Here is a 21,319-nt window from a genome sequence, read left to right on the forward strand (position 1 = left end):
GGAATAGGTACGCGACCAGGGTCACGGAGAGAGCCGAGCGCCGCCGCAGAGAGCCGAAAAGGGCCGGAGAGACCCGAGTATGACCGGAGAAGAACAGGCTAGCCGGAAGCAGACCCGAGCGCAGCCGGAAGGAGCCGAGTCTGCCCGAAGGGGGCTGAGCGCGACTGGACTTTGGGCTTGGCCCAGGCGCGCCATGGCTGCCGAGGGGACAGCTGTGGTCGGAGGCGGGGCTGTCGGCGGCAGCCTGGCCAAGGACGGCTTGCTGCAGTCTCAGTGCCTGGACGCGGCCCCGAACCGGCGGCGCAGCTCGTCGCTATCGCGTGACGCCGAGCGCCGAGCCTACCAGTGCTGCCGGGAGTACTTGGGCGGGGCCTGGCGCCTAGTGCGGCCCGAACAGCTGAGGGTTGACCCTGTGAGGTGGGAGGTCAGGGGTCGAGCTCGGGCCCTCAGGACACCGCGTTTCGGAGGCCTCGCGCGCGCGGGGACGGGGGCGGGGCCGGCCTGGCCGGGGGGCGGACGCGGGGGGAAGCCCGTCTGGAGGGGGGAGGGGGGAGGGGGGAGAGGGTGGGGGGGTGGGGGCCCGGGACGGGGGCGGCCGACCGCGGGCTGAGCGCACCCCGGTGTGGGTCTGCAGCGGAGGCCTCAGTAACCTGCTCTTCCGCTGCTCGCTGCCGGACCACCTGCCCAGCGTCGGCAAGGAGCCCCGCGAGGTGCTGCTGCGACTGTACGGGGCCATCCTGCAGGTGAGGAGGGAGTGTGGGCCGCAGTGGCCAGTGGCATTAGGACCTCCCACCAAGCGGGGGAGGGGGGGGGGGGGCTAAGCAGCTTGTAAATTACCGTAGCGACGCCGGGCTCTGGAGCCTGCGGGCTGTAGAGCGTAAAGTGAAGCGGTGATGGGAGGGGAAAGCAGACCCTCCGGTGTTAGCACCGCTCTGCCCCCTTTGTTGTCCGTCTTCCTTCAGGGCGTGGATTCCTTGGTCCTTGAAAGTGTGATGTTCGCCATCCTGGCGGAGCGGTCGCTGGGGCCCCAGCTCTATGGAGTCTTTCCAGAGGGCCGGCTGGAACAGTACATCCCAGTATGAGCCCAGCCCGGCCCTGACCTCCCTGAGGCACCTCCTTACCCCCAGCCCCTGTTCCCCTTTCCAGTGCGTGCCTTCACACCCCTTACCCCAGGTAGGGCATTTTCCCCAAGACCCTGACTTCCCCCCCCCCACCCATTCCCCTACCCCTTCCCCCTCCTGCCCCAGCCCCCTCACCACCCTGATAGGTTCCTGGGTGCAGAGCCGGCCACTGAAAACGTGTGAGCTTCGAGAGCCCGTGTTGTCAGCAGAAATAGCCACGAAGATGGCCCGGTTCCATGGCATGGAGATGCCGTTCACTAAGGAGCCCCACTGGCTGTTTGGGACCATGGAACGGTGAGTCAGGAGCCTCCTCGGGGCTCCTGCACACCTGGTCTGAACCCTACTGCTGGCAGGTACTACCCCGGGCTGCAACTGAATGTGTCCATGACTGTCCAGTCCTCCAGCTGAGCGGATTACGCATCCCAGTGTCATCTAGTATGGTCTCTCCCAGAACAGGCTTCCAAATAATGCAGACAAGTCAGAAAAATCCATCAGACAAGTCATACAGTGACAGGAAAAAGGTAGATAGGAGGGAGGTAGGGAGGGATCACAGCGAGCATATCTTATTCTTTGGGCTTCAGGTACCTAAAGCAGATCCAGGACCTGCCCCACACTGGCCTCCCACAGGTGAACCTGCTGGAGATGTACAGCCTGAAGGATGAGATGGGTAACCTCAGGTGAGGGAAGGCAGGGCAGGAGAACAGAATAGCACAGGAGGCAGTTCCAGGTACCGAATGGGGTCCTTCCCAGGATTTACTGAGGGCTGGGTCAGGGCCTGGCCCACGAGGGTGACTCACCCTCCTCTGGCCACTCCTACTCAGGACCCATGCCCCTGTTTCCCTGCAGGAAATTGCTAGACTCTACCCCATCACCAGTGGTCTTCTGTCACAATGACATCCAGGAAGGTAGGAGAAAGCATCGGAGTCTCCTAACCTAAGGTGAGGGGGGCCAGAGGACCCTGGAATGACCGGAACTGCACCCCTTCTCCCAGGGAACATCTTGTTGCTCTCAGAGCCGGAAGACAGCGACAGACTGATGCTGGTCGACTTTGAGTACAGTAGTTACAACTACAGGTGAGGGTTAAGAGAATGGTCTCCATGGGTCTGCTTCCAGGCACTCTGGAAAACAGACTAGCCCTTCCTCTCTGTATCCCAGCCACCCAGGGTACTCGGGGACTGAGTGTCTACCTTATTCCCCCAGGGGCTTTGACATTGGGAACCATTTTTGTGAGTGGGTTTATGATTATACTCACGACGAGTGGCCTTTCTACAAAGCACGGCCTGCAGACTACCCCACCCGGGGGCAGCAGGTATGTGGACCAGAGGCTGGGGAGCGGGACCTGGCCTATGAGGGACGAGGAAGGTGATGTCTGAAAAGAATATCAAGAAAGGATGTTCGCTGGGAAATGCTCCAGTCTCACTTCCTGACTCCTGTCTGTTGATCTCAGCTCCATTTTATTCGCCATTACCTAGCAGAGGTCAAGAAAGGTGAGACCATCTCCCAAGAGGAGCAGAGGAAACTGGAAGAAGATTTGCTGGTGGAGGCTAATCGGTGAGGAAGGATGGGTGGGGGCAGGGGTAGAGCAGGGTGCAGGGGAAGGGGGGCTGAGGAAGGAGGCAGGCAGGCCGACTCACAGGATTGCACGTAAGGGGCCAGTGCCTGGTGGGGGCAGAGAGCGCGGGTGAGGCTGATGGAGAGTGGTGACAGTCAGGACAGGGTTGGGGTTAGGGCAGTGGGGGAGAAGTTGGAGTTCTGGGGCTTGACCAACCTCAGGGACAGGATCCAGGTAATACCAAGTATGCTCTGAACCCCTGTTTCTCCTGCCCCCCCTTAGGTATGCTCTGGCATCCCATTTCTTTTGGGGTCTCTGGTCTATCCTCCAGGCATCTATGTCCACCATAGCATTTGGTTACCTGGTGAGTAAGCCGGGTGGGCAGGTTAGGAGTGACGGGAGGTGGGGTGCGTCAGGGGCCATGTGCTCTCCGGGAAGTCTGTGGGCAGACTTGGTGGGGGCTGGGTGTGCCTGACCCACCCTGTCACAAGTCTGTGGGGTGGGTTCTCCCCCAGGAGTACGCCCAGTCTCGGTTCCAGTTCTACTTCCAGCAGAAGGGACAGCTGAGCAGCTTCCAGCCCTCATCCTGACTCTCCACAGCCCCCAACCGCCAGATTGCTCCTGGAGTCTCCAGGGCAGGACCTTGGAGGGAGGGGCAGAGGTGGGGGAGGGGCTCTGGGAACTGGGCTGAGCCCTGGAGTGAGATTGGGGCTGAGGAGGCTGACCTCTCCCCACGGCCCGAAGATGGTGGGAGGGAACCCCTGGGCTGTGCACCTTAAGACAATAAACAAGCTTCTTCCTTCACACCCCGTCCCGGCTCTGCAGCACCCAGTACCAACCAAGGAGTGCACACAGGGTGACAAAGTGACCGTGGCTCTGAACCTCACTTTCCCTTTCTGAAAAGCATGGCTGTTCGGTGCTCTGGGCTTGAGCGTAGTTAAGGGTCCACTCTGCCAAATGGAGCCCCTGGCCCTGTGTCTCCCTGGCTCCAGCTTAGAAGTGATGCACACTAGAGGGACTGGGGCGGGGGACTGGGGAGCAATGGGGGTACAAAGAGGGCCCTGGGGTGGGGCTGCCCAACCCTGAGCGCTGGAGAGCAGGGGACCGGCAGCACAGCTGACACACGGATGACCTTTTCCCCACATTCAGCTATTTTTAGCTCTAATGCCACCACCCTCACGTGAGACCCTTTAGGCCCCCCCAGGTTCCCAGACCTCTGAGCAATCTCAGCTTGCAGAAACCGGGACCGCCCCCACTCCTGATTCCCACCACAGAGGGAAGGGGACTCTGGTTGCCGCCCCACATCTGTTTTCTCAACCCAAATTTGGGAGTGGGTGTCAGGTTCCCGGTGAGGGCGGGGCGGGGATGGCCAGGCCTGAAGGACGTGGGGACACGGGCCAGAGCTACTGGCCCCACACGCTGACAGGAGCGAACCCAACCCGTGAGTGGAGTGGGGGGCGACACAGGGCCACCGGTCCGGCTCAGAGTCCTAGACCAGAGCAGGGGACCGGGACGGCGCCGGGGTCCCTCCCAGGCGGGGCTGGGAGTGCCCAGACCCGGCCTTGCCCCAGACCAACTCTGCGTCTCGCCCCCACCCCGAGGCAGCCATTCTGCAGATTTTACGGCTCGACCCCTGCACCACCGTGACGGACCCTGCCCGGAACGCGGGCGCGAGGGTTCCGCGGCCGTTGGTCCGGCTGCGCGGCCGTGCGAAGCGGGAGGGCGGGGGACGGCCGCTGGCGCGGTGCGGGCGGGGGCGCGGCCCGGCCGGGGGCGGAGGGAGGGGGCCTCCGCGCGGAGGGCGGCCGGGGGCGGGGTCAGCCTGAGCCCGCCCGCGGACCCTCCTGCCCCCTCCCAGGTGACGGCCAACCTCCAGGATGGCGGAAGCGCACCAGGCCGTGGCCTTCCAGTTCACGGTGACCCCAGATGGGGTCGACTTCCGGCTCAGTCGGGAGGCCCTGAAACACGTCTACTTGTCTGGGATCAACTCCTGGAAGAAACGCCTGATTCGCATCAAGGTGGGCGCAGGTGGTTCTCGCTTCTTCCAGCAAGTGCAGAATAGAGTCCTCCCGGAGACAGAGGCCAGGTGTCAGCTGCTGCCCCTTTGTTAAGATCCTCCACCCCCACCTTGGCTGGCAGTCCTGCTGGGTGACAGGCTCTAGCAGCGCAGAAACCAGAGCGGCGCTCAAGGTGTGGCGGGGAGATGGGCATACAAGGAGTGGCAGAGGGACACAGTGAGCAATCGGGTGCTGCAGGTGTGGGAGTGTGGAGAAGGGGAAGACCAGACATGAGAGAGGAAGAAGAACACAACAGGTGAGAGACCCGGGACCCCACAGGTGCCTGCTCACCGCCCTCACTCCTGCTGTAAGTGTGCTTGTTTCTGCCCCACAGAATGGTATCCTTAGGGGTGTGTACCCTGGCAGCCCCACCAGCTGGCTGGTCGTCGTCATGGCAACCGTGGGTTCTTCCTACTGCAAAGTGGACATCTCCATGGGACTCATCTGCTGTATCCAGAGATGCCTCCCTGAGGGGTGAGAAGCAGGGCTATGAGAGAGGGCCGGGCAGGCTCTAAGGCCAGGGTTCCTGAGCTGGGCAGATGCAGGACAGTAGCCATTGGAGGTCCTAGGGCAGCCCTCCCTGGGGGCTGCCATCACCAGAGTCCCACATTCGTAAGTTTGTATGTTATGCATTCAGACACGAGTGTGCCCAGGAATGTTATTCTTCAGCACCTCCCCCAAGATGGTTTGTACCATCAAAACTTCAGAGTCAGAATTTCCCCAAGGCTGGCCTCAAGTGGACCCTCTGCAGCCCTCTCCCTTCTCTGACAGATGTGGCCCCTACCGGACCCCACAGACCCGGGCACTTCTCAGCATGGCTATCTTCTCCACGGGGGTCTGGATGATGGGCATCTTCTTCTTCCGCCAAACCCTGAAAATGCTTCTTTCCTACCATGGCTGGATGTTTGAGATGCACGGCCAGACCAGCCACTTCACCAAAGTCTGGGCTGTGAGCAGAAGCCAGGGGAGGGGTTCAGGCATCTGGTTTGAGACCGTGGGGGCCTCATTTGGGGTTCTAACTTGGAGGGGAGAGGCAGACAGGGCACTGGTGCCTGGTGCATAGGTTTGTCCTGGTTCTGAGGGTCGGGAGCCCAAGTCCTCAAGTGTTTGCTAGTTTGTTTCCGTTATTTCCCCTGGTTCTCACCAGAAACACTCTGTGCTCTGTACGCCCAGTTCTGTGTCCGCCTTCTGTCCAGCCGGCGGCCCATGCTCTACAGCTTCCAGACATCCCTGCCCAAGCTTCCTGTGCCCAGTGTGCCAGCCACAATTCACCGGGTGAGGGCCTGAATCAGACATCCCAATGTGCAGGCTAGGCTGGACCCAGAGGACTTCTGCAAACATAAGGAACTGTCCCCCTGCAAACAGCGCGGTTTAGAGCAATGGGGCTGGGTTGGAAGAGGGTCGGGACAGAGGTGGTTGTTGCTGTTTGGCCCCCACACTGACAACAACTTGGCTGGACAGTACCTGGAGTCTGTGCGGCCCTTGCTGGATGATGAGGAATATTACCGAATGGAGACGCTGGCCAAAGAATTCCAGGACAAGACTGCTCCCAGGCTGCAGAAGTACCTGGTCCTCAAGTCATGGTGGGCAACTAACTATGTGAGTCCCCTCCTGGGCTTACCCTCACCTCCGCTTGTGTCAGGGGGATCTGTCCCCTGCCCTCTGCCCCAGCCCTCACTGCTCCCTCCCTCCCGCAGGTGAGTGACTGGTGGGAAGAGTACGTGTATCTGCGCAGCAGGGCCCCCCTCGTGGTGAACAGCAACTACTATGTCATGGTGCGAGAGAATTCGGGGACAGGGAAGATGAGGGAGGTCCTGGAGGAACAGTCAGGAAGCAGCTTCAGGGCCGCAGAGATACCGAGGATCTAGAGAATTGGATAGCCACACAGCCTGACGCTGTCAGTCTCAGAGTCCCCAGGCTCCGTCACTTCCTGCCTTGGTTCCCTTGCTGGCCTCCCAGCCACATGTTCCCAGCTCTCCTAACACCATCCCCAGGGAATCTCCTTCATCATGCCTCCCTTTTGTGTCACGATGTGGACCCAGAGCAGCTTCTCTGAGAGCTCAGAAGGTCACTGTTGGTCTCTAACCCTCCCATGACCAGCCCCCCACCCCCAGCACGTGCTTGTGCTGCAGCCACCAGGATCCCCCCACCAGCACATGCAGCCACCAGGGTCCCCCCACCGCCCAGCCACAGGTCCATGCAGCATGCCTCTCTCTCCTCTCCCACTGTCCAAAACACACTGTGAATCCTGTGCTGAATTCCCCTCCTCCACAAAACTGTCCTCCTCACAGCTTATATATGGCTTGTCCACACCAGAGGTTTTAAACTGTTTTTTAGTGGTGGGAACTTCTTTTTCAATGCAAAATAAACAAAATACGAACAAAAATAGATTATGGAAAAGCAGATCAAAGATTCAGGCTGGGCAGAGGGGTTACGTGATCAGTTACGCATTTCATCTCTGGCAGTGCACCCTGACCGAATGTGCAGGATGGACCGGGGGAAGGGGTCAAGACACCCTGTCCTTAGGCAGGGAGACCCAGGTGACCTGTGCACATTTGTCACACCACCTGCAAGCTCTGTCCTCTCTCTGTAGGACTTTGTGCTCATCAAGAACACAGATATACAGGCAGCCCGCCTGGGAAACATCGTCCACGCTATGATCATGTATCGCCGTAAACTGGACCGTGAAGAGATCAAGCCTGTGAGTTGTGTTGGGTTGAGGGCATGACAGGGAAAGGAGGCCTGAGTCTGACCATGCTGGGCCTTCCTCCCAGGTGATGGCACTGGGCATCGTGCCCATGTGCTCCTACCAGATGGAGAGGATGTTCAACACCACCCGGATCCCAGGCAAGGAGACAGGTACTGGCCACAACCAGGAGCCCGTGGTGGCACCATCCAGACGGAGTTCCCGCCCGCCCAGCTCTGGGCCTGCCATGGCTGGTCACCCTACCACCTGCTCATCCATCACCAAGCATCCTGGGTGTCTCAGGGTCATGTAATTGTGACCCTACTGTTCACAGGCACGACGCTAGTGCTGGGACCCTGCGGGCCCAAAACAGAGCCCCTCCTGTCCTGTCTGGGCTTCACAGGCCGGGGGAAGGTAGTCTGAGGAAGGAGCAGCAGGGGCGCGGAGCTTTCCGTGAGCCCTTCATGGAGCCTGTAGGACCAGAAGGCTGCTCGCAGACCCTGGGGCAGTGTGTGGGCTTCCTGCCCTGTGAAGTGCTTCACAGGGTGTTGGCCTTAAACAAGGTGTGGAGGCAACCAGCACAGGGCCTGGTTCAGTGCAGGCCCCCTGCACCCCAGCCCCCCCCCCCCAGGGAAGCTGGCAGCCTACAGAGCAGGTGAAGTGGGAGCAAGGCACGCCATGCCACACTGCCTCAGCCTTCCTGCCCGCTTCCGCTGCAGACCTGCTGCAGCACCTCTCCGACAGCAGGCACGTGGCCGTCTACCACAAGGGCCGCTTCTTCAAGGTGTGGCTCTACGAGGGCTCGCACCTGCTCAAGCCTCGCGACCTGGAGATGCAGTTCCAGAGGATCCTGGATGACCCCTCCCCGCCTCAGCCTGGGGAGGAGAAGCTGGCAGCCCTCACTGCGGGGGGAAGGTATCAGGGCCCCACGAGGGGAGGGGCTTGGCCCCGAGTGCCGCCCTGGAACGCGGGGCCAGAGGCATGACTGAGGGAGGGAAGTGCTGGCATGGCATCCTCTGTCCACAGCAGGACCCTCTGTGGCGAGGGGCACTGCTGGTCAGTGGCTGTAACCCACTGCATCTCCAGCCACATCCAGCTCGGTGATGGCCAGGTGGGAGTGTGTGGAGGACAAGGACACCTTCCAGGAGAGGCTGGTACCCCCAGCTCTGGGCCCTGCTGGGTCCTGGGAGGTGCCCTTCTCTGCCACCCACAGTGTCTCCAGCTCTCACCCTGCCCTTATGCCCCCAGAGTGGAGTGGGCACAGGCACGCCAGGCTTTCTTCAGCTCCGGCAAGAACAAGACTGCTCTAGACGCCATCGAGCGCGCTGCTTTCTTTGTGGCCCTGGACGAGGAGTCTCCCCACTACGACCCTGAAGATGAGGCCAGCCTCAGCCTCTATGGCAAGGCCCTACTTCATGGCAACTGCTACAACAGGTGCGGCACCCCAGCCCCGGTGCAGGCCCCCCGCCTCTCCGTCCATCTCGGTGTGCTCCGCTCATCGCCTGCCTCCTTTCCTGCAGGTGGTTCGACAAGTCTTTTACTCTCATTGCCTTCAAGAATGGCCAGCTGGGCCTCAACACGGAACACGCGTGGGCAGACGCCCCTATCATAGGGCACCTCTGGGAGGTAACGGGCCCTGACAGGCAGGCATCCTGCAGGGCAGGCTGGGTGCGGGACACGTGGGTGGTCTCTCAGCCTGACCTTCTCCCTGCAGTTTGTCCTGGGCACTGACACCTTCCACCTGGGCTACACGGAGACTGGGCACTGCCTGGGCAAACCGAACCCCATGCTTGCAGCTCCCCAGCGGCTGCAGTGGGACATTCCTGAGCAGGTGTGCCGTCTGCGAAGGAACAGGGATGGGCTTGTGAGAGTGACAAGTATGACAAGTACCGGGGATGCTCTCGGGGGAGGGACAGGAGCTTCTCAGAGTCCATTTGGTGGTTAGAGAAAGATGTGAGGTGTGAGAGTCATCCATGGGGCACCTGTTAGTGCCTCCCTCTTCCCACAAAGCCCTACCTGACCTCTGGTGGCTGCTGCCCCCAGGTTGCCCTTTGTGTCTGAAGATGGAGAAGGTGCACCGAGACCTGCCCAGCCCCGCTTTTCATCTATCACCTAAACTTCAGGCCTCCCAGATGTGACCCTGGAGTCCTGCTTGGAGAGCTCTGCCCCCAGCTGACCCTTCCATGTCTTGGCAGTGCCAGGCGGTCATCGAGAGCTCCTACCAGGTGGCCACAGCGCTGGCAGACGACGTGGAGCTGTACTGCTTCCAGTTCTTGCCATTTGGCAAAGGCCTCATCAAGAAGTGTCGGACCAGCCCTGACGCCTTTGTGCAGATTGCCCTGCAGCTGGCCCACTTCCGGGTAGGAGCCCCGCAGGGCCGCTGAGGGGGCAGGGTGGCACCAGACTCACCTGCCAGATTCACCCCTCTCTGCTCCTCAGGACAGGGGCAAGTTCTGCCTGACCTATGAAGCCTCCATGACTAGAATGTTCCGGGAGGGACGGACCGAGACTGTACGTTCCTGTACCAGCGAGTCCACAGCCTTTGTTCAGGCTATGGTGAAGGGGTCCCACATGGTGAGCCTCCCCGACCAGCCACACTGTGAGGTGACCCCTCTACCTTCTGCCCACCTTGGGGTCAGGGCTACTCTTCACTGCTCCACTTCTGCTCCCCAGAAAGCAGACCTCCAAGATCTCTTCCGGAAAGCTTCCAAGAAACACCAGAATATGTACCGCCTGGCCATGACAGGGGCTGGGATAGACAGGCACCTCTTCTGCCTTTACGTGGTCTCCAAGTACCTGGGGGTCAGCTCCCCTTTCCTGGCTGAGGTCAGCATTGTTGGTGGGTGTGTCCTCTGTCCCCATGCCCTCTCCTGGGGGGGGCTTGGCCTGTTTTCTTTCTGGCCAGCTCCCCAGAAGCTGCCCTCGAGGGCTGGGGCCGGCTTTCCCACTCTACAGCCCATCCAGGCTCGTGGTCCTGGCTCTGAGTGGGAACCTCCCCTCACGGAGCTGGTGTTCTCATGAGAGTGTCAGGTGGTGACAGCACTTGTGAGGAAAGCGTAGAGGCTGCAGTATCAGGGTGGGCAGAATACCCAGGCAGGGGAACCTCCGGTGCCCAGACACTGAGGCAGGGGTGTGGGTGCGCAAGGAACAGCAGGAGGGGAGGGAGCAGAACCAAGGAAGGGATAGGCTGGTAGGAGAGGAGGCCCAGGGGACAGTTAGGTCACATGGGGCCTTGAGGGTTTTGTGCAGTTGCTGACATGGCTGAGAACACACTGGCAGGGCGGGCGAGGGGCAGCGTCACTCGTACTGGTGCTGAGGCACCACCTGTCAGCAGGTGCATGCTCGGTGCATGGCGCTCCGTGCATGGTGTCTCACTGCTGGGGCCCCCTTGTTGCAGGTGCTCTCAGAACCCTGGCGCCTCTCCACCAGCCAGATCGCTCAATTCCAGATCCGTATGTTTGACCCAGAGCAGTACCCGAATCACTTGGGCGCCGGTGGTGGCTTTGGCCCTGTAAGTGCCCTTGAAAGGGGACAGATGAGCAGGACTGGGCCCCAGGGGTTTCAGTGGAGAGTGCAGTCTTGAAGTCAGACCAGAGGTGGGAGCATGGCCCCGGGGCTTGCCCTGCGTGGAAACAGCATGAGTAGCTATGGGCCTGACCTGAAGACAGAAGACAGAAGACGGGTGCCTGGGGCCCACCCAGGCCAACACTCCTCAATACTCCCAGCTGCAGCATGACCACACCCAGGGCTGGTTTCCTCCTCTGAAGTGTGTGCTTCCCAGAGACAGCCCAGGCCTCCCACTGAGAAGTTCAAGTGGGCTAGTTTGTCACCCCCCCACCCCCACCCTGGAGAGAAGCAGTGATATTGAGCCTCCTGAAAGAAACACAAGGTCCTGGCTTCCTGGTAGCGTCTGGAGCTGCATCGGGCAGAACCCCTCGGTTTTCACGCTGTTTCCTGGGGGTGTTCCTGACCTCAGGAAAAACGCAGCATCTGGGGTGGGGCCCCTTCCTGGGAATATTGTGGGGAGAACAAGCATGAAGTCAGCTTGGCTTTCAGATCCACAAAGTTTGGTTTACTTGTTCTTCACTCTCGTGCTGCCCTCAGGTGGCAGATGACGGCTATGGGGTTTCCTACATGATTGCGGGTGAAAACACCATCTTCTTCCACATCTCCAGCAAGTTTTCAAGCTCAGAGACAGTGAGTCTCCCCTGTTCCTGCACAGGCCTGAGGAGGGGATGCCACCTGGGGCCCTGTCTGGGCAGGGTGGGGGAAGAGTCCTCAGTTTTAGGGGCAATGGGACAGGGGTTCACCTGAAGGTTGGTCTGAGCTCTTGGCTCCCACAGAATGCCCAGCGCTTTGGGAACCACATCCGCCAGGCTCTGCTGGACATCGCTGATCTTTTCCAAGTTCCCAAGGCTGACAGCTGAGAGCTGGAGAAATGCCAGCTGCCCTTTCATCCCCACGTTGTGGAGGGAGGGGCCTGTGGTCGGCTCACAGGCACAGGGTGGCCTTGCACAGGTGTCCAGGCTCCAAGGACAGCTCTGGCAGCCGGCACTTTCCAGGCAGATAGATGCTGCTGGCTGAGGGCCCAGGTGGTGGAGGTGGGGTTGGAGCAGGGAGGGGATTTCGATTTTCTTTTTCTTGCTAGATACTAATAAAGATAAGGCTGTGTAATTTTCTCTTGGCTCTCAGGTACCTTTGTTTTGCTGGGGACTATGAGGCCCTCCCCTGCCCAAGTCCAGACCAGAGAAGTGGCAGGGTGGGGAGCTGGGGCTGGGAGACTGAGAGGCATATGACCTACTTTGAAATGCGTATCTCGGGGCGCCTGGGTGGCGCAGTCGGTTAAGCGTCCGACTTCAGCCAGGTCACGATCTCGCGGTCCGTGAGTTCGAGCCCCGCGTCAGGCTCTGGGCTGATGGCTCGGAGCCTGGAGCCTGTTTCCGATTCTGTGTCTCCCTCTCTCTCTGCCCCTCCCCCGTTCATGCTCTGTCTCTGTCCCAAAAATTAAAAAAAAAAAAAAAAAAAAACAAAAACAAAAACAAAAATAAATAAAAAACGTTGAAAAAAAAAAATTAAAAAAAAAAAAAAAAAAAAAGAAATGCGTATCTCTCCCGGGGTCACCGCTGTCCACACTCACATGTGCACTTGGAATAAATTCTTGCTTTAGAACCTTCACCTGGTCCCTGGGGCCACTTCTGTTTGTCAGCCAGAGAGTGGGGCCCACCTGCCTCCTCCATGAATAGTCATGCCCTCTGCACCCCTGCACAGCCCTGTGGAGACCCTTGGCCTCCTCCTGGCCAAAGGGAGGGGCTGTAACCTCAGGCCCGAGGTCAAGGTGCCAAGTGGCCATGTCTGTGAGACGGCACACACTATAATCTGGAGCAACACACGCTCCTCCCCTCAGGTTGGCTTTTACATTAAATTAACATCAGGAGTAAACAAAAAATAATTTGTTTGGAAAGTATAAGTAGACAGCACTATCACTGCATGCTAGAATGAATCTGGATCTCAGCCCTATGCTTGGTGCTAAGAACCCAGAAACGAAGGGGCGCCTGGGAGGCTCAGTTGGTTAAGCATCCGACTTTGGCTCAGGTCACGACCTCACGGTTCGTGGGTTTGAGCCCCACGTCGGGCTCTGTGCTGACGGCTCAGAGCCTGGAGCCTGCTTTGGATTTTGTGTCTCCCTCTCTCTGCCCCTCCCCTGCTCATGCTCTGTCTGTCTCTGTCTCAAAAAAATAAATAAATAAACATTTTAAAAAATGTTAAAAAAAAAAAAAAAAAAGAGAGCCCAGAAATGAATTAGACATAATCCTGGGCCTTCTCTCATGAAGCTCTGTTTGTCAAGCTCTGTGCTGGAGGTTCAGTGGTGAACAAGGCACCGACCTATGTGGAATTCACTATTAGGTGAAACAGGCATGGATCAGGGGACGGAGTGGCTGGCAGGGAAACCAGGAGGCTTTTGGAATAATTCACTTAGTAAGTACTTATTGAGTGCTACTGTGAGCTAGGCACTGGGATACAGCTGTGAATAAAACTGGCCAAAAGAGTCCCTCCCTCTGGGGCTTAGAGTCTAGTGGGGAGGCAGGCATTAACGAAGAAGAATGAGTAAATTATATAGTAAGTCAGATAGTAATAAGTGCTAAGGAGAAAAGTAAGGGGAGGGAGCGCGGAGGGGTGGGTGGCAATTTCAGATGGGGTTGCGCAGGCAGGCCTTCCGGAGCGGGGCCATTGGACTCAGACCTGGAGGAAATGAGCATGCAAGGCCAGCAGATACCTGGCACAGTGGACAGCAAGAGCCAAAGCTTCAAGGTGGAAGCATTGCCTGCTGCAATGCAGGAACAGTACTGGACGGTCTGTGGCTGGCACAGAATTAGTGGGGGGCATGGAGCCGGGGGGGGGGGGGAACAGGTGGACTGTGCCAGACTCTGGTTTCCCTGAATGATGGGGGAGACATTGAGGTTTGAGCAGAGGGTGATATAACCTGCCCTAAATTTTAACGGGATCATCATGGCCAACCTAAATGACATTAGAACCAACGGCGGGGGGCGGGGGGCGGGGGGTTGTGCACCTGACTCTGGTCAGTTGAGCATCTGACTCTTGATTTCAACTCAGATCATGATCTCATGGTTCATGGGTTCGAGCCACATGTCAGGTTCTGTGCTGACAGCATGGAGTCAGCTTGGGATTCCCTCTCTGCCCCTCCCATACTCATGCTCTGTCTTTCAAAATAAATAAATATGGGTGCCTGGGTGGCTCAGTCAGTTAAGCATTTAACTATTGGTTTCAGCTCAGGTCATGATCTCATGGTTTGTGAGCTTGAGCCCCACATCGGGCTCCTTGCTGACACTGTGGAGACTGCTTGGGATTCTCTCTCTCTCTCTCTCTCTCTCTCTCTCTCTCTCCCTCCCTCCCTCCCTCGCTCTCTCTCTGCCCCTCTCCCCGCCTCTCTCAAAAATAAATAAATAAACAAATTCAATAAATAAACTTTTTTTTTAATTCTTAAAAAAAAATAACAAAGTAGGGGCTGGTAAGGACAGAAAAGAGACCTGTCATTACTGCTCTTGGTGGGGGTGGGGGGGGGGGGGAGGTTGGGAGAAATGGCAGGACTTAGACTAAGAAAGGGAGTCTCAGGAAACTGAGAATGTTGAAGGTCTGAAAAACCTGATAGGGAGGCACCAAAGATATTCATATTTTCTGCTTTGGGTGATTGGGATATTGGATGAGAATTTTAAATGTTGAGTTTGATGTGCCTATAGGGAGTATTCGTGAAAATGTCTCAGACTCTTCAAAATATAACTTGAAAGCTAAGGAGATGTAGGCTCCTGAGAACCACTTTGAAGATCATTAAAGCCCTAAGAGCACATGAGAGGATTCCCAGGGCAGAGACTCCTAACCTCCTTTGAGTCTCAGTGAGAAGCTTATAAAACTAAATCTAAGCTCACAAAATGTTACGTTCCATTTCAGAGCTTTCTTGGTCTTCCAAAAATATCTTCACAGACCTCTGCCACTCTGGGTGTCTGTGTAACCTACCTTGGGTAGGTGTCTGGGTTTTGGTAGGTGTCTGGGCTCATCAGTTCACCCAGCTCTGGGAGATCAGTAAGCAGGGTCTCCAAAAAGCTGGCTTTTAATTAATGTTGAAATCCAAAGTTTTTTTTTATCTGATTTGCTCTTGGTTAAAATAAGTAAGAGGAGAAACCATAGTGCTAAACCAAGATATAAACCTCTGGTGACAACCCATCAAACCTGAACAAGCTACTTGTCTCTCATAGGTTTACAGATCTGCACTAGTAAAGGCTAGCAGCCATAACAGATAAATCCTGACATCTTCATGGTTTAACCCAAGGGAAATTTAGTTCTTGTTCAGTTGGCTGAGATGGAGACTCAGCTCCATACCATTATTCAAAGGCATGTTGACAGAAGCCCTGCCTTCCTCAAGTAGGTCCCAAGTTGCCTTGGACATCAACATCCAGCAGGTACATGGGGAAGAGAGAGAAAGTATCACTCGTGGGAAGCTTTTACGGATCTGGCCTGGTAATGATACAGGGCACTTACTGCCACATTCACTGGCCAGGGCTCATAATGCAAGGAAGGCTGGAAAATACAGTCTGGCTATATGACAAGGATATAAAGAAAACATTTGGTGAATAGTTAGCTGGTTTTGGATGCACAGGGGCATGGGAAGACCAGACTGACATCTCTGGGCTTACCGAGAGCCCATCCTTCTTGGCCTGAGCTCTGCAGGGTTCTTCAGATAGCCCACCTCATCCACTAGGCAGGGTACCCAAGGCCCTCACATTCCAGCCCAAAGGATCTTCTGCCTCAACTCAAGAATGCTGAGCCCCAACCAGACTCTCTATTCCCTAAATGAAGAAAGCTTTTTCACATCCTTGCCTTTGCCTTTGATAGAACTTTTGCCTGAAATCCTGTGTTGTTCTCATCTTGGTAAACTCCTACTCTTTCCTGAAGCTGTCTTCATCACCCATCAGAGTTATTGCTGATTAGTATTTTTCTGAGATGCTGTAACAGGAATCAGCTCTGGGAAGTCTAAGCAAAGGTGGAAGGAATAGAAGTATGCAGGGTGGCTCACAGGTGGGAAGGGACAGCAAGGGAACCAGGTTCCGAAGGGGCAGGAACCTGCCAGCTTGGGGAGGGGGTATGGCCTCAATAGATGGGCAAATACTCTGTGCCCAGAACTGTCTGGCTCAGTTATAGCTCTGTCTCCTATTCTGCAATCAGTCCACTAAAAATCAGAATCCTTGAAAGAAAATTCAGTGGGTCCCAGGTTTATCTGGAATCTCAAAGTGTTCAAAACCGGTTAACAGCCTTCCAAGTCAGCTTCTCCCCCACTACTCCCCAACTCAGCCAGTGATCACCCTCCAGACAGCCACCAACCCATTCCTTCTTTCTTCTTCACTTCCCACATTACCGAGCCCTGTCAAGTCTACCTTCTAAAAGGCTTCTACTCTGTGTACTTCCCTCCACCCCGTCCACATCTCCAACATCATTCACCCACACAGCAACAGTCTGCTTCATCTCTCCCTCCAGCAGCCAGAGAGACCGCTTCACCATGTCACTCCTCTGCCTCCCACCCTTCCGAAGTGCCCTCTAAGTAAAGACTGAGCTCCTTAGACTGGCCTGTTGAGGTGTGAGCATCTCTCCGGCCTCCTCTGGACCACAGCTTAACGTGCAGCCCCACAGCTTAACGTGCAGAACCGTGAGCGGTTCTCTTGCCTGTCCTGACTTGGGGCTATGTGCTTCCACCGCCTGGAGGCCAGTGATGCCTGGCAGGCCTGGACTGGAGCCAGAGCTCACACTCTCCCCAGTTGCATGTACTTTTTCTGCTTCCTGCTCTGTAAGACAGATGCAACAATGTCCGCCAGCACTGTAGTTGTCAAGACTGAATATATTTGGGCGTCGAACTAATTGAACCAATATTTACTAGCACCTGCTGTGCCAAGTGCTGTCCTGAACATTGGGGGCACAGTGGTCAAGCAGACAGGGCCCTGAGTGCATACCTTACACTCATGAGCCACAGACAGGAACACAATGATCAGGACCACCAGTGGACCCTCGCTGCAATTCTGCTCTCCCGAGATCTCGGCCGGTCCTCAGTCTGGGAACTCGGCCCATCTGCGACCCAGAGCCCCACGTGCGAGACCAGCCGGAGACGACTCCGCCCCTTCCGCTCTACAGAGTAGCCAATGAGACCTGGAGGCTGACACTTGGGACCAGCCAGAAGTGGGCGCATTCACGTGTTTGTGACCCCGCCCCTTCCGCTCCGGGAGACTGGCCAATGAGGGCGAGAAGCCACTTCTGGGGGCGGATCTGGTAACGGAAAGGGGCGGGGTGCCTTTCCGAGCTTGGACCTCGTGCCCCAGGCTGCGTAGGTGGACGGCGGATCCTGACGCGAGCGCAGGCGGTGCGGGAGGTGAGCCACGCCCTCGCTGCGCGCCCTGACCGCAGCGTCCCCACTCCTTCTCACGACGTAACCCGTGACCTCGCCCCAGTCTCCTCGCCCCCACACCCCCACCCTTCACGTGTCTTCTCCCCCCACAAACCCCCACCCCTCACGTGTCTTCTCCCCCCACCCCCACGTGTCCCCTCACCCTGCACCCCCCCCACCTCAGTCTCCTCCCCCCACCCCCCCACGTGTCCCCTCCCCCCACACACACCCCACGCCCACGGGTCTCCTCACCTCGCACCTCCCTCACCCACCCCCCCACCCCCGTCTCCTCACCCCGACCCCCCACGTGTCTCCTCACTCCGCACCCCCCCTCACCCCAGTCTCGTCGCCCCGCCCCCCCCCCCCGCCTCCTGCAGACGCCACACACTGCACATCCCAGACCCCGGACCTTCCCGCCCAACCTGACCCTCTCACCTGTTGCCGCCACAGCTGGAGCACCTGCGCTCGCTAGACCACACTCTCCAGTTCCTGACGTCCGCTCACCGGGAGCGGCCCCAGAGCCTCTCGCCCCGTCGCTCCGGGACTCCCACCGCGCGCGCGCCCCTCGCCCTCACACAGCCTCCGTGACCCGAGCGCCCCTCTTGTCTCAGCCGAGGGGGGCCCAGACTCCACCGGACTCTTCGGACTCCAGGCCTTGGAGTTCTGCACACCTCTGCGCTCTGCGGCGCCCAGGACCCCTGCGACCCCGAGCCTTTCACGCCCGGAGTGATCCCCAAGCCTCCTGCTCTCCTCCCCCCCCCCTCCCCCACTGCTCGCCCAGCCCCCTTAGTGTCCTGTTCCCCGCGTTCCCTTGGCTTTGGCACCGCTCTGGCCCTCCGTTCCGCCCTAGGCTTGCTCACCCCCTTTCCCCGTCTAGCCATCCCTCCCCTGAGATCCAGCATCACCCTGGCCCCAGCCCCCAGCCCCAGGCCACCTGGGCCTCGACCTCATGTCCCCACTGGGCCTCCGCTGGCTCCCCCCGCATCCTCTTACCCCTAAGTCCGCTGCCTTACGTGTGTCCTCACCCTGCCCGTCCGCCCCACACGTTTCAAAATCCCCGGCCAGCCACGTCCATCCCCTCTCTCTGTGCCACCCCGGAGTCCTGCGTTTGCTGTGCAGCCGTGTGGCCTCGGCACGCTACCCCTGCTTCTCTGCTGCACGTCTGGGTGCCTGCAGGGGGCACACAGCTTTAACCCTTATTATTGTCCTCAAACCGAGAATGCCTGTTAGGAGAAGAACCTTTTCATTGCCATTTGCGGGCGAGCTAGAGACCTCAGCTGAGCCTGGACCACCTGGCCCCTTAACCTGCCTTAGCCTTCCCTTCCCTTCTCAGGGTCGTGTGACCACTTTCCTACCGGAAACCAGTCCCTGCGCCTTCGGTTACCCTTTCTCCGCATTCTTCAGCCTTTTCCGTTCAACTAGCTCTTCCCACACAGCCTAAACACAGGCAGGTTTCTGCCTTTGTGAATTAAAAAACAGAAAACGTTCCCTCTCTCACCTTCTTACTCTCTCCTATTTGTCCTGTCTCATGAAATCTGCATGTCCTATCTCTTTTGTCTAATGCTTCATTAATTGTTGATTCGTGGAAATCTTGTTGTTACGGTTACTCACTTAGGCCTGACACCCAAATAAGATGTCCTAAATTCATTTGGTCCTTTCGTAATATTTGGCGTTGGTGTAACATCTCCCAACACAAAAGACACCTGTGACTGCACGTTACATCCCAGCTACTGACCCTTTCTCTGCTTCTCTTTGAACCAGAACACGCAAGTTTCTACTTCTCTTCTTACCCTCTCTGTAAGCACATTGCAATCAGGCTTTTGTCCATGCCACCTCATGAAAACAGCTTCTGTCAAGATTGCCAGTGACCTTCAGATTGTCAAATCCATGGTCACTTTTTATTCCTTATGCTACTTTTTTTTTAATGTTTATTTATTTTGAGAGAGAGAGCATGTGTGAGCCGGAGAGGGAGAGAGGAGAGGAGAGAGAGAGAGAGAGAGAGAGAGAGAGAGAGAGAGAGAGAGAGAGAGAGAGAGAGAATGAATGCCAAGCAGGCTCCATTCATACTCTCTCCACAGAGCACTGGGCTCAATCCCACCAACGGTGAGATCATGATCTGAGCCGAAATCAGGAGTCAGATGCTTAATCGACTGAACCACCCAGGTGCCCCTGCTTATGCTACTTTATATGAGACACAATGGATCACTCTTTGTTTACGTTCTTTGCTGGTTTTTCTTCTACCTTTGCTGGTCCTCTTCTTCCCAGATTCTAAATATTGAAGAGGTCAGACCTCTCTTCCATCTACTCTCACTTCCTAGGAGATCTCAACTAGTCCCATGGCTTTAAGTGTCATCTGTACCCCAGTGACTCCCAAATAAGGATGTTCAGCCAGACTTTTCACCACACTCCAGATTTATATTTCTACTTGGATGCCAGGACGTGCTGTTGGCTCAATGTTTACAACATATTTAGAATCCAGTCACTTCTCACTATTTCCACTATTTTTTTTTTTTTTTGAGAGAGAGAGAGCACGTGCATGTGCACACACGTGAGCGGGGGGAAGGGGTAGAAGGAGAGGGTGAAAGAAATCTTAAGCAGGCTCCACACCCAGCACGGAGCTCTGTCTTGGGACCATGAGATCACGACCCGAGCCAAAGTCAAGAGTCAGGGGTTTAACTGCAACTGAGCCATCCAAGCACCCCTCGCTCCTCCCACTTCTAACACTCTGGTCCAAGCCTTGTCATCCCTTAGCTGGAGTTTTGCGGCAGTTTCCTCCCTGCTCTACCACCTCCACCATTGCAGCCAGAGTGATCCTTTTAAGTCATAACGCAAATCCCATCACCTCTGTCGAATTTTTCTAACGTCTCCTCATATGACTCAGAATAAAAGCCAAAGTCTTATATAAACTGCAGCATCCTCTCCCGTCTTTCAGCCGCATCTAACAGCCTACCCTCCTTCACTCCACTCCAGCATTTCCAGCCTTCTTGACCTTCTTCAACCACACCCAGGCACACGTACCCTCGAGGCTTTTTCTTTCCTGTTCCCTCTGCACAGTACTCTTCCCCAAGGTAGCCACCGGACTCCCGTGCTCACTTTCTTGAGGCTATTTGAAGATTCACCTCAGAGCAGATTTCCATAGTGGTTCCTCCCACGCCCGTTATTTTTTAGCCTACCTTACTTTGCTATATTTTCTTCATAGTGCTTATTTCCACCTGACATTTTATATGTTTATATATTCCTATACATATATATTTTATAGATTTATATATTATGTATTTATACACATAAATTATGTATTTATGTATCTGTCTCCCTTGACTAGAATGTAAACTCCACAAGGGCAAGGATTATTGTCTTTTGTTTGCTAATATACCCCTAGCACCTAAAACAGTTCCTGACATTTAATAAATATTTGTTGACTAAATGAATTAATTGGCCAGTCCCTCCTCTCTTCTGTGGTCTCGACTACACACCCCCCAGTTCTCTACATTTCTGACTGTTTATCAGTACCTTTCATGGGCTTGTTTGCAACCGCTCTTAAGAGCTGGTTTTTAAGGACTTTTCCAAATCCATTTTCCCTTCTCCTTTTATACATTCACCGTGAATGATTTTATCTTTTCCCATAATCTAAACTACCGTCAAACATTTATTTTCAGTTTACCCTCTCTCTTGGGCTCCAATCCTGTATTTCAACTGTTTGTTAAAGAACTTTACCTGGGTACACCATAGGCACCACACACTCAAGCTGCCCCAGATTGAACTCCTAGAGCCTCTTCATTCCATTCCTCTACCCCCATTCTTTCTCCCCCTTTGTTCCATCTGTCAAGCTCAAAACTACCCACTGTATTGTCTGAGGCAATTGTGAGAAAATGTAATGCTAATGAGCTCCATCTCTAGAATCAGGACTGGGTTTGACTCCAGGCCTACTACTATTTAGCTGTGTGTCTTTGGATAGGTCCT

General features: G+C 56.3%; 3 protein-coding genes across 5 annotated transcripts in view; all 3 read left to right on the top strand.

The window, feature by feature from the left end:
* The first annotated feature begins 79 nt into the window (after positions 1–79).
* Positions 80–3,477, top strand: CHKB (choline kinase beta). 2 transcript variants are annotated; one of them, XM_058740875.1, is made up of 11 exons: positions 80–417; positions 635–743; positions 963–1,076; positions 1,282–1,415; positions 1,703–1,798; positions 1,968–2,026; positions 2,113–2,194; positions 2,322–2,430; positions 2,569–2,672; positions 2,956–3,037; positions 3,189–3,477. In XM_058740875.1, the coding sequence occupies exons 1-11, from the start codon at positions 80–82 to the stop codon at positions 3,261–3,263; spliced, it is 1,302 nt and encodes a 433-aa protein (XP_058596858.1). In that variant the 3' UTR covers positions 3,264–3,477. The 2 variants fall into 2 exon arrangements, with proteins under 2 accessions (XP_058596858.1, XP_058596859.1); XM_058740876.1 differs by lacking the exon at positions 1,703–1,798.
* Positions 3,478–3,728: 251 nt separating this feature from the next.
* On the top strand, positions 3,729–12,095 carry CPT1B (carnitine palmitoyltransferase 1B). Of its 2 annotated transcripts, none has more exons than XM_058740874.1 (19): positions 3,729–4,364; positions 4,532–4,691; positions 5,065–5,204; positions 5,502–5,679; positions 5,904–6,005; positions 6,192–6,329; positions 6,428–6,505; positions 7,324–7,431; positions 7,505–7,589; positions 8,136–8,331; positions 8,665–8,850; positions 8,937–9,042; positions 9,131–9,247; positions 9,612–9,776; positions 9,856–9,990; positions 10,090–10,242; positions 10,814–10,927; positions 11,521–11,613; positions 11,760–12,095. In XM_058740874.1, the coding sequence occupies exons 2-19, from the start codon at positions 4,551–4,553 to the stop codon at positions 11,841–11,843; spliced, it is 2,319 nt and encodes a 772-aa protein (XP_058596857.1). In that variant the 5' UTR covers positions 3,729–4,364; positions 4,532–4,550; the 3' UTR covers positions 11,844–12,095. The 2 variants fall into 2 exon arrangements, with proteins under 2 accessions (XP_058596857.1, XP_058596856.1); XM_058740873.1 differs by having other exon boundaries at positions 3,729–4,114.
* Positions 12,096–17,209: 5,114 nt separating this feature from the next.
* SYCE3 (synaptonemal complex central element protein 3) overlaps positions 17,210–21,319 on the top strand; it is a 29,052-nt gene continuing 24,942 nt past the window's right edge. The window contains exon 1 of the mRNA XM_058740877.1: positions 17,210–17,344. The gene's annotated coding sequence lies outside the window, so the exon portion shown is untranslated. The remainder of the gene's footprint in view (positions 17,345–21,319) is intronic.

The sequence above is a fragment of the Neofelis nebulosa genome, chromosome 8 (assembly GCF_028018385.1).
Source record: "Neofelis nebulosa isolate mNeoNeb1 chromosome 8, mNeoNeb1.pri, whole genome shotgun sequence".
NCBI lineage: Eukaryota > Metazoa > Chordata > Mammalia > Carnivora > Felidae > Neofelis > Neofelis nebulosa.

What these genes read in the sequence shown, in the direction of transcription:
- CHKB (XM_058740875.1), top strand. Translation starts at nt 80, where the DNA reads ATGACCGGAGAAGAACAGGCTAGCCGGAAGCAGACCCGAGCGCAGCCG. An exon ending in TGTACGGGGCCATCCTGCAG is followed by an intron (nt 744 to 962) that starts GTGAGGAGGGAG and finishes GTCTTCCTTCAG; the next exon opens with GGCGTGGATTCCTTGGTCCT. An exon ending in GATGAGATGGGTAACCTCAG is followed by an intron (nt 1,799 to 1,967) that starts GTGAGGGAAGGC and finishes GTTTCCCTGCAG; the next exon opens with GAAATTGCTAGACTCTACCC.
- CPT1B (XM_058740874.1), top strand. Translation starts at nt 4,551, where the DNA reads ATGGCGGAAGCGCACCAGGCCGTGGCCTTCCAGTTCACGGTGACCCCA. An exon ending in CATGGCAACTGCTACAACAG is followed by an intron (nt 8,851 to 8,936) that starts GTGCGGCACCCC and finishes CCTTTCCTGCAG; the next exon opens with GTGGTTCGACAAGTCTTTTA. An exon ending in TCATAGGGCACCTCTGGGAG is followed by an intron (nt 9,043 to 9,130) that starts GTAACGGGCCCT and finishes TTCTCCCTGCAG; the next exon opens with TTTGTCCTGGGCACTGACAC.